This window comes from Helicoverpa armigera, chromosome 22, assembly GCF_030705265.1.
Source record: "Helicoverpa armigera isolate CAAS_96S chromosome 22, ASM3070526v1, whole genome shotgun sequence".
NCBI classification, from domain to species: domain Eukaryota; kingdom Metazoa; phylum Arthropoda; class Insecta; order Lepidoptera; family Noctuidae; genus Helicoverpa; species Helicoverpa armigera.
This window is the reverse complement of record NC_087141.1, coordinates 5,779,950-5,792,145: the sequence shown is the minus strand read 5'-3', so window position 1 is coordinate 5,792,145 and position 12,196 is coordinate 5,779,950. Positions and strand designations below refer to the sequence as shown.

At 35.2% G+C, this 12,196-nt stretch overlaps 2 protein-coding genes across 2 annotated transcripts; both read left to right on the top strand.

The window, feature by feature from the left end:
* The first annotated feature begins 98 nt into the window (after positions 1-98).
* LOC110375629 (adenosine deaminase 2-like) lies at positions 99-1,908 on the top strand. Its single transcript, XM_049843089.2, has one exon. The coding sequence runs from the start codon at positions 185-187 to the stop codon at positions 1,712-1,714; it is 1,530 nt and encodes a 509-aa protein (XP_049699046.2). The 5' UTR covers positions 99-184; the 3' UTR covers positions 1,715-1,908.
* Positions 1,909-4,878: 2,970 nt separating this feature from the next.
* Positions 4,879-7,339, top strand: LOC110375623 (adenosine deaminase 2). The gene is given in 2 exon segments (XM_021333806.3): positions 4,879-6,144; positions 6,147-7,339. Coding segments are annotated over 2 exon segments (1,545 nt in total). The 5' UTR covers positions 4,879-4,979; the 3' UTR covers positions 6,527-7,339.
* Positions 7,340-12,196: the final 4,857 nt, after the last annotated feature.

Below are 12,196 nucleotides of genomic sequence, written 5' to 3'. Positions count from 1 at the left end.
CATTTAGACCAGAGCAGACCAATTGTTCGTTTATCTGCGAATCAACAACAATTATCACATTATAAAAAAACTCATTAAATATATTAAAATTACTGTCACTATATTTAGCACTTATAACAACAGTTCAGTTCTGACGGTTGTTACGAGAACACTCGAAGTTAGTGCCGATAAAGATAGGCTAGACATGTATAAATTGGCATACATTATCGCGAGTCTTATCACCCTTGACGCACGGATCATACCAAACAAATACAATGAAGAAAGACAAGCATTATTGGATGAAGAAACTCTGACAGCTGTTGGTGGAAAAGTGCATTTAAACGCAAATGAAACGATAGCCAACGATATTCTGATGAGATGGAAGATGAAAGAACTCAACGCTTCTCACAATAGTCCACAGTATTTCAACTACTCCAAACACTATTTTTCTTACAAAAAAGATTTGGAATACTCCAAGGTGTATCAAATTATTCAGAGGATGCCAAAAGGTGCAGCTTTACACTTGCATAACACTCTACTGTTGCACGCAGATGTTTTGGTGCAGTTTACTTATGAAGATCACTTGTACGCTTGTCAAGAAGACGGCACTATGCTCTTTCATTTCTCGGAGACAACCCCCAATATGCCTTGCCTAACTGAATGGTCTCTAGTAAGTCATCTCAGAAATTCCTCCGGGAACACAACAGCTTTTGATGCACAATTGAGAAACTATTTCACAATGTATAAAGAAAATGGAGAAGATTATAAATCTGTTGATATAAATACAGTTTGGAAGAGATTCCGAAAAGTCGGCAGAGCAATTGGATCATTAATTGCTTATAGGCCGGTACGAGAAAAATACTGGTACGAAACACTGAGGCAGTTCTACAATGATAACGTTATGTACATAGAAATACGTTCAGGAATATATAGCTTGTACGAATTGAATGGCACTCTGCACGATAAGAAATATTTAATGGACCTTGTCAAGAATGTTACTAATGAGTTCATTGTGGACCATCCAGATTTTATCGGCGTGAAAGTTATTATTTCACAGAGTCGGGCTAGAAGTGTCGATCAAGTTGTAGAAGTTTTAAATATAACAAGGAGATTTAAAGCCGAAATGCCAGATTTCATTGCAGGCTTTGATCTTGTTGGACAAGAAGATGCAGGCAAGCCATTGAAAGAATTTCTTCCTGTATTATCTGAAGCTAAAGACGAGATAAACTTCTATCTACATGCTGGAGAGACTGGTTGGCTAGGAACCTCTGCTGACGAAAACTTAGTTGATGCGATTCTCTTAGGATCAAAGAGGATTGGTCATGGCTATGCATTGACAAAGCACCCGAGTCTGATGACGGCTGTGAAAAAAAAAGACATAGCTTTGGAAGTGAATGTGATATCAAATGCGGTGTTAGCTTTAGTGCAAGATGTGAGAAATCATCCCTTAGCTTCATACCTAGCTTTGGGTCTACCTGTAGTTTTATCCAGTGACGATCCAGGAGCCTGGAGTGCAAAACCTTTAACTGATGACTTCTTTGTAGCATTCATGAGAATTGCAAGTCGGCATGCAGATTTGAGATTGTTGAAACAATTGGCTCTTAATTCAATAACGTATAGTTCATTAGAATGTGAAAGAAAAGATAGACTTTTAAGTGTTTTTAATGCCCGTTGGGACAAGTTTGTGATTGATGTGATTTCAGATCCATCTTTAAATGATAAAAAGAGTAGGTAGTAGAGTTTAATTTGTTGATTATGATATTTTAGTTTTCCATAAGTACCGTGTATCCGTGTTTTTGAACATATAAGCTTTATTATTGTTGTTAGCTTTCTAAGACCTTCACAAATGTTAAGTAAATTGTTACATTACACGTTTTTGAATGATATTTAATTATATTATTTTTGTTTAATTTTGAACATTAATCTACAGACTAAGCACTTTCTTTTACAGTTGTTTGTATTCCTTCCTTTTTATTGTAACGATGATAACAAGGTAAGTATGATACAATTCCTATTGTATATTTACATAAACAGCCATATCACTTTTTAATTGTTAGGTACAGTACAGCTAACTGTACTGACTGTTCTCCCGAAGCCGTATTTTAATCTCAAAAACAGCAGGGGAAAGCAAGATTCAAGCTCTGACCTCTTTTATTGGAATCCTAATCATGTTAAGATGCCATAATAAATATTTTGTAGTTAAGAGAAGAAGAAGGTACTGATCGAGCGAACCCTTGTAAACTGCACTTCAGACTTTTCTAACACTCCCAGCAGGTGGCGCCACTTTCGGTACCTCAAGTAGAATACAAAGGAACTTGAGTGACCACTAGAAACACAATTATGTTACATTTCAAACAGTACTTGTAAGGATTGATAGATGGCGCTGTTCTAAGTAAAATTGAACTGACCAGTCTACTGTTGCTTTGGTCTAGTCATCTAGTGGTTGCAAGCAAGTTGCAAGGGATCCAAAGTTTGAATTCCGTGTGAGATAAACTTACTACTTTTTTATATACTTATAAATGTCCCGTGCATTTTGTTAGTAGATTAGTATTGGGCAAATTATCAGGTTTGCAAATATAAAAATCCTGTAAATATAAATCGTGTGTGAGTAACTGTATTACACATTTGTATAGGCAGTTATTAATAAGGGAAATTACATTTATCATGATTATGACATCTCAATCGAACGATGTCAGTGACCTCTGACCTACGGCTCCATTTCTATGAGCAATAGCTTCTAAGTACCTAGTTTGCTATTACATACTTAGTCTGACAAACTGTAAACATTTCTATGAAATAATGACGATCGTAGTTATTCCGCTTATAGGCAAAGTTCTGTGTTATCAGTTTTCATAGAGGAACTAGTTTATGTATGTTTATTGTTTTTAAACTGTTGTTTATCTAATATCTAAATTGAGTCATGTTAGAAGTACAGTCGGAGGCATAGACTTTAGGACAGTAAGTAATGATAGTGTGTCCGAAACTTTCGCGTATATTGTAACTTATTTCAGAGAATGTTTTTTACTATCTAAGCAAAAATAAATAAATAGAAACTTGACTTATGAGAGTCCCTATCATCAAGAATATAATTAATGTGCATAAAACATAGTAAGATGGTAATGTGATACTTATTAATAAAGACTTATAAAGAAACAAAGTTGAATAGTGATTATTCATTTATTCACTAGCCCCCTAAAAAATAATCAAATAAAAAGACCATTATCAAAGGAACCCTAAACATGCGTACTTACCACAAAAAAGGTGAAATACCAGAATGTTCTAGAGTTAGAAACGAGTTCAGTAAATAATATCACACCTCCTTACGCAAATTCACCTTGAATTTCACTACGATTGACTAAACCCTTGAATGACATTTAGTTTTTATTTCCTCCCGTTTCTCTTTTTTTGGTGGGAAATCATCAAATGATCCCTCTCGCTGGGTGCAACGTGAGTAGTGTCAGACTCGTACTGACTAAAACCCATCATGTTCCTTCTGGAGCCCTTCATGTACTTGGGCCACAGTAACTGTTTCGGACAACATTCCACAGCCCTTGTAGGTTTTGGCCCTGGTGGCCCCCACTGAGTTTTTTGACTCTCTTTCACAGACCCACATCTACTGTGTCCGGGAGTCATCTTTGCTTTTCCACAGCTAACCTAGCCATTATGTCACGATAGAGAGAGATTTCCGAATTTCCGAAACCTACGACCGTACCTGAAACCGTCTGCAAGGAATACCACAAATTTTCTCATCAAACACGTTAATCATTAGGCAGGTACAATATTTACATGTAAAAATAGTTAACTGACTGCAGCTTCTGAAAGTAACCATAAGAAAGGAAAATATAGTGTACCTACAGCTATCTGTTTTTTTTTAATATTAAATTACTTAGGTACAACAAATTAAATTTAGGTAAACGCAACGATTTAAAGTTTCTCATCGCTTTGAATAAACGGATGCAGAACATTATAGTGATTAAATAAATAATTATGTAGGTACATCATCGGCATAAGTAAATCATAATTTGACAGTTTTTGCGTCATTACAATAACTGTGTTTAAGCATTATCGAACACTTATTTGAAAATGTATTTTAATTGCAACGTCAAGAGGATGTGGCAAGTACAGTCAACTTACAAATATTATAAATGTTAAGTTAAACATCTTGAGTCTGAAATCACCAACCCGCAGTGAGCAAGCGTGGTGATCTGTGAGAGGAGGCCTGTGCTCAGCAGTGGGACGATAAAATGGCTGTAACGTAACGTAAGTTAATAAGGCCATCGGAATCCCGAGGGAACTACTTCCTGCTCATCGACAAAATAGTAGCATAAGTAGGTATTCGTAATTCTAAAGTTTTATTATCAACTTTCATCATAATCCATAACCTACCTACGTAGTTTTTGAGTGAAAGAATAACACATTTTAACAAATTACGGCTATGTTAGTAGGTAATGTTAGTATTGGCAATTACTATCTCAATTATATGCTCTATAGCATATACAGGTACAAAATGATATAGCAGCTCATTGATATAACTAACACGTAAAACAATCTAGATATCATGTAATCTATGTTTGTTTTATCGTTAATTAACTATAATTGATAATATCTCATCTTATCATGATAATAATTGATTCTTAAAATTACACCTTCTATCAAGGTTAGCACATAGCCAAATATCAGTTAACTTTGGATTCACTGGGTGACAATCATTCTGAAAGCGAAAAAATAATTTAAACATTTGCAAAATGCGCGAAAAGTTAGCAAAACACAATATTTGTGACAGAAACCTGCTTCTAAATACTGTTTGGTCAACTAAAAAAAATCTAGGTATAGGCACAGTAGATATTTCGCTGTAAAATCAAGCGTTCATTAACTCTGTACTTGTCCACTCAACAATAAACGTTTTACGACATACATATATAAACGCCGGCTACATACAGTTCCGTAGTGGCGGCCGAGGCGCGAACACTTACCGACCAAGTGGCCACGAACCCGCAGACATGTACAAACTGACCGCTTACACTATCGCGTGTCTCCTTATCTCGCTCGACGCACGATCCGTTCCAGACAATTACAATGAAGAAAGAAGAGCTTTATTAGACGAAGAGACGATAACAGCAGTAGGAGGAAAAATAAATTTAAACGAAGATGAAAACAAAGCAAATGATGTACTTATGAGATGGAAGATGAGGGAACTCAACGATTCCTACATCAATCCACAGCATTTCAATTTCTCCAAGCACTACTTTTCGTACAAGAAAGATATAGAAGACTCGAAGGTGTATCAAATAATCAGGCGTATGCCGAAGGGTGCAGTGTTACACGTACATAGTTCTCTTATGTTACACGCGGATATGTTAGTGAAATTGACGTATGAAGATCACTTGTACGCCTGTCACACGTACGACGATTTAAAATTACAATTCTCGGAGACGACCCCAGAGCGACCTTGTCAATCTAAGTGGACTCTTGTTAGTGATATGAGGAATTCTTCCGGAGATCCAGTCGCTTTTGATTCACAATTGAAGAAGTATTTTACACTCTACCGAGAAGATGGAGAGGACTTTAATTTTGTTGACATCAACACAGTTTGGCAAAGATTCAACAAAGTTTATTACGTCATAAAATCTTTGATCTCTTACAGACCGGTTAGAGAAAAATACTGGTATGCAACACTGGAACAGTTCTACAATGATAACATTATATATATAGAAGTTCGTACCGGCTTACACGGCCTATATGAGTTGGATGGCACACAACACGACAAGAAATATTTAGTGGAGCTCTTTAAGAATGTAACTAACAAGTTTATCGAAGATCATCCAGATTTTATAGGAGTGAAACTGATTGTCACAAAACATAGAGCTCTAAGTATTAATCAAGTGTTTGATGCTCTAAATCTTACGAGAGCAGTTAAAGCTGAAATGCCCGATATGATAGCAGGCTTTGATCTTGTAGGTCAGGAAGATATAGGAAGGCCATTGACAGACTTCCTCCCTGTGCTATCGGAGGCTAGAAACGACATAAACTTCTATCTACATGCTGGAGAGACTGCCTGGTTAGGAACATCAGCTGACGAGAACTTAGTGGACGCGATTCTTCTAGGCTCAAAGAGAATAGGGCACGGGTACGCTTTAACAAAGCACCCGAGTCTGATGTCTGCTGTGATAAAAAAGACATTGCTTTGGAAGTGAATGTGATATCAAATGTGGTGTTATCGTTAGTGCACGATGTGAGGAATCATCCCTTGGCTTCATACCTAGCTATGGGACTCCCTGTGGTATTGTCCAGTGATGACCCAGGAGCTTGGAGTGCAAGACCTTTGACTGATGATTTCTTCGTAGCTTTTATGGGAATTGCAAGTCAGCGTGCAGACTTGAGGATGCTAAAACAACTTGCTTTAAATTCCATAACTTACAGTGCTTTGGAAGATGAAGGTAAAGACAGACTTTTCAAAGTTTTTAGTAAGAGATGGGATACGTTTGTAAAGGACATCATTTCTGATAAATCTTTGTCAGAGATAGATTTTGACCGTAATGTTGATTGAGTGTACATATGTACCTATCGCGAGTGTGAAAGATTATCGATAATATTTTGAAATATATTAATAAGTTGTGGATCTTTTGAAAATGATAGGCTTGGTACTGGAAATAAATGTGTCATAGAAAGACTTTTAAGAAGCCTTCGATTGGTGTAAGTGATAGAGTATTCGTGTATGTAACGTGAAGTTAGAAAATCATATATAAAGAGTTGTGTATTTTGTGATGTTAAGCAAAGAGCCTTGTTGCCTTTAGTTTCTTAATACTATTGTTTGCTTAAGTATAGACTTTATTAGTGTCAGCTTAAGATTGTTAACAGATTTCTCCGTGGAGAAGGTCCCGAAAATCGTTTGAACTAGAACTACTTTCTATAGAAATTAAACTCTAAACTCCGACTGTTTTAGTTTAAAGCATATTTTATTTTTAATGTGTATATAATATAAGATTGTTTTAAGTTAAACCACGTATTTGTAATGTAATGTAATTATAATTATATTATTAAGTATTTTAATTATAATTTATTATTATGTCTATAAGGAAAATGACGACGCAATGCAATGACCTATAATGCAATTATAATTATTTATCACCCAGTTTATTTTATAATAAATGAGATCCTGTCACATAATATTTATTATAAGTAGCTTATCTACTTATCACTTTTGTAGGAAAATATAAGTATTTAAGTTACTTGTAGAAGGTTTTAATAAGATCAAGTCAAGATTTCCAATTTAATTCAAATGGATGATGCATTGTCATGTTCGTTGACCTCGTAAAAAAGAATGCGAATTAATTTAATTAAATCTCTTTAACTAAAGTAATCATCATTATTATTTTTCCTTTAAACAATTATCCGACAATACTCATCATCTTCATCATCATTGGCCTTTTTATCGTCCCACTGTTGGGCATAGGCCTCCTCTCGCATAGAGAAGGATTGAGCGTTAATTTCCACGCTTGTTCAGTACGACTTGGTGATATAAGTACCTAGTCCAGGTTTCTTCGAGATGTTTCTTTGATGATGATCAGTTTTTGTTGTGCAAGATACTTATACTTGGAAGGTGACATACAAAGTTAGAAAAGTTACATTGGTACTTGCCTGACCTGGAATCGAAACCACACTCATATTTGAGAGGTTGGTTTTTTAGCCACAAGACGACTTCATACAGTGTTTTAATAATAACAATTTAATCTTTCTAGATAGGTATCCCGTAACGGCTGGAAGCTTCTTATTATCTCTCTTTGCAGACTTGTACAATAGGCATGTGCATGAAAAAAAGTAATTAGTCCGACATTTAGATAACCCTAAAATAATGGACATGTATTGTTTCTTTTCTCCCACATACAAATGACAAGGAAAATAGAACATGTATTGTTTACGTTATAAGCCCTCACACCTAACCTTGATTGCTTTATATCTTGGTAACCTTTTTTCTGTAAAAGTTAGTGGTATTTTTCATGGTTTTGTGCTAAAATATCTAGATGGTGCATAAATATCTCTCTAGATGGAAAAATCAAATACCTACCAACCAACATTTATCTAAATTGGTTCCTTAGTTTTGACGCTTTAGAAAAGATTTTTTGTTTCATGGGTGCCACGGTGATATATAATGGGTATTTCTCGTAAAGGATTTTTTTAACATTTTTATCATTGATAGATATTGAACAGTTATTAGGTACTTAGAATCTTAGTAAGTGAAAAAGCCGCATACCTAAGCGTAAGTTTATGACAAAATTCTACGTGCTCTATAGAAGAGACTGATTACTTTATTCATGGGTACTTTACAAAAAACTATTCAAGTTACTATTAAGATTTAACATTTAATTGAAGAATGTTCTGGAAGCTTCAGTTCTTCATTACTTAATTTATTGTGCAAGAAATTGTTTTGAAGTAATAGTGAAGTAAATAAGTATGCAATGGGTTCGTCTTTCTATTATCTTTTTGTGTTGTGTCGTTTTTGAGAAAGACCTTACGAGATACAGTTCGTTCCAGTAAGTATGCGTGTCAGAAGTTAGCCAGTTAATGTGGCTTAATTGCTATTGATACCTATTACCAAATTCGGTTTGTCAGATCCAGAGATACTTAATCCCCTATAGACTCACCAACTTTTTCCTTTTCACAACATATAGAATATGTAAAAGTACCTAAGTAGATTAAATATGCTTAACATATTATTATCTGTCCGTTCTTAAAAAGGTCGCGAGTTCAACGAATTGTTAAGTTTATCTTTGTATGTCACAGATAAAAATGTACCTATTCTAATAATAGGCAAGTAAGTAAATGTTAGAAATTGTGATATTTTATGACCTTACTTGTATGTATTGTGACCTTATTTGTATGTATGTATTTATTTATTTTTTTATATTTTATGATTTATTTATAGGTACCTACATATTTTATGTTATGTAGTTTCATCTTTGTTTTGTTTAATGTTGTGCACTTTTGATTTTCTCTTCCCTATCGCATCTCTCTATCGCTCTAAGGTTTGCTGTTAGAGAACCCAGTTCTGGGTAAAGCTCGCCTTTGTACATGTCTTCTCTGTGTTGTGTGTGTTTTTATATGTTTTTGTGTACAATAAAGAATAATATTTTATCTGTCATGGTACACCTATAATATATGGATGTACCTATACCTATATGTATAAGTTTTTATGCAAACTTGAATGAAAAACAAAACAAAATAAAGCCAATCGATCTATTGAATTCCTTACTTATAATATTAATTTGACATTAGTCTTATACAAGCAATCTGTAATTCCTACTTATCTCTATTAAGCAAAACCACATGGATAGATAGAATATTTGAAATAGGTGTTAAAGAGGACCGAGAATATGGTACAATGACCTGTCAAAATGTCGATAACCTTCATGTTTAATTACTACACGCTTAGAGTAGGTACCCGCTACTGCAGACTAAACAGTCGGCCAACAGGTGACCCCATGGTTCCATGGAGCCAAACATTTTTTTTTTAAAGAAAATTTTAATTCCAATTAAAGTTTTCAGTTGGTCTGATACCGGCTAAATACCTGATCTTTGTAATGTGCGTAGGTACTACCATTCATCTTCATACTGATTTATAAGTCCGAGTCCAGACAAACTATTGGAAGACTTAAAGTTTGTTGTGTGCTCTTAGGTAGGTAAGTATATATTTTTGGTCATGGTAAACTAATATGAAGGTAAGTACTCTTAGGTAAGTATATAGTTTTTGTCATAGTAAACTAAAGCATTCATCAAGAACGAACATTTACAAGTGTATAGCTAATAAGCATCATGTTTTTCTCAATCTTATGGCACAATTAAGAAATGTAATTGGAGAGGCCTATGTCCAGCAGTGGACTGCGATAGGCTGATGATGATGATGATGAAGAAATGTACGTACGCAATTTGTTGTTGTTTGCGTACACCACAAAAAAAGTATGTGCGTCACAGCACCACGAAGAGGTGATTCATCTTCATACTGATTAACAAGCCCAAACACATATCGACCGATTATAAGTTTTCAGTGTGCTCTCTAAGGTCTCTCAAAGTCGTGGTGACCTAGTGGGTAAAGAATCAATCCTTGGCAGTCGTTACGGGTAGTCAGAAGCCAGTAAGTCTGACACCAGTTTTACCAAGGGGTACTGGGTTGCCTGGGTAAGGTTGAGGAGGTCAGATAGGGCAGTTGCTCCATGTAAAATACTGGCACTCAGCTGCATCCGGTTAGACTGGAAGCCGACCCCAACAAACATGGTTGAGAAAAAGGCTCGGGAGATGATGTGAGTGTGTTTTAAGGATCAAGCAAAATTTTAAAATCGGTAAGTATGGAAGTTTGTATTGTTGTATTTCAAGACATATTTTCGTAATTAATCAGTTTAGTACTTAATATGTAATGAGTAATTAGGTACGTATGTTTTACGGTTATTACACTTACATAAGGCACGTGAACTAACCTGCGTTTGATAGTGCAGTTTATGGTAAAATATATAAACTAGTTTTTGATATTTTAGATACCTTCTTAAATCTGTATTCAGTAATTTACTCCTACTATATTAATGAGCCTTGCCATCGATCATCATCCTCATCCTCCGAGCCTTTTTCCTAACTATGTTGGGGTCGGCTTCCAGTCTAACCGGATGTAGCTGAGTACCAGTGCTTTACAAGAAGCGACTACCTGCCTGACCTCCTCAAACCAGTTACCCGGGCAACCCAATACCACTTGGTTAGAGAGCCTTGCCATCGACTCTCCAAGAAAAACACTTTATCCTAAGTTAACATTAGCCGTGATAATTTTATCATTCGCCCTAAAATATACCTGAAAGCCATTTTTCATGTTTGTGTTTAACTCCAAAAGTTTTTCAGTCGGTACCTCAGTTTGTAACGCCTGTAAAATATTAATAGCATCAGTACCTAGCTGATATGAATTGCAATTGTAAACTACGAAAGACTCGAGTTACAAGAATGGCTTTTTCTTATGTAGCTACTTAGGTAAAAAAGTACTTTTTATTGAGATATAAGAATCTCTCAAAGCCCAAGAAATTACCAAACCATTTAGGTATATAAGAATCTCTCCCTAAGCCCAAAAAATTACCAAAATATTTAGGGCCGGTTTTTGTATAAGAAAATAACAAAATGTCGTTAGAAGTTTACTGATGATTGAAAAATCGATCCTTAGATGGGTTACGACCCTAAGCAAGTTACCTATTACATAATATATTTTCTTACCGTTTCTCCTTACATTTAAAGTATTACTTACAATAACAAGTTTGACCTTTCATATCTTTTACTGAAAAGATTATCGAGCAACGATAAAGACGTTATCTCGAACACACACGAAACTTAATACGCGTATAAATCTGAGAAACTGAATTTAAAGTCACTAATAGCCACTTATAAATAACACAATTAGTTCTATTCACGGATGAGCACTACTTTAGAAATAAACAGAAAACTCCAGAAGGCTAAGTTGATACATTTTTGTATAGCGTTGCTATGGTAACATCCATCTTTGCCAGCCTCGAGATCTAAGTTTATAGAACTGTCAAAAATGGCAAAGCCAACAATAGTTAGGTATCACTTAACAATAGTTACCGCTGGCCAATGTAAAATGCAACATGAATGCAAAATATCATCCTTGGTCTTCAATACTAATATTGTGTTTAGTCAGAAGATACTGAAATTTCTTCACATAATAGAGAGGAATACGAATTGGTTATCAATGTTGTATGTATTTATGCTAAGCAAAACGTTTAATGGACTCAAATTAAAAATAAGTTAGAATTCGACAATATCGCTGACGACGACCGACGACTGTTTCAATAAATATTGCGACTTTTTGAGATACCCTTTTGAATAATCGAAGTAAACAATCAATTTATTCACACTTGATACATAAAAAGCCACCCTAGAATCACTGAAATGCCTTTATTTAAACAAAATAATATCCTGTACTACATGACCTTCTGTAATAATTTTGCAGAACAAACTCCGAGCGTCAGTGTCGGCGCGTCATCGCAGCGTGAATGTTCACAGTTGTGCATCATTACATCTCTGTCGACCCCCTAATTAGTTGCACTTGCAACGTTTGCGCAACTGCATATGTGCTGTTCCTTTAATATTATGCGTTTCCTTACATTTTGCTAGTTTCCTTCACCAGTTTGCACCTATAAGTAAGCACTAATTAACTTAGCATTTCTGAAGG

Bases quoted from the DNA above. Each gene is read 5' to 3' on its own strand.
- LOC110375629 (XM_049843089.2), top strand. From the start codon at position 185: ATGTATAAATTGGCATACATTATCGCGAGTCTTATCACCCTTGACGCA.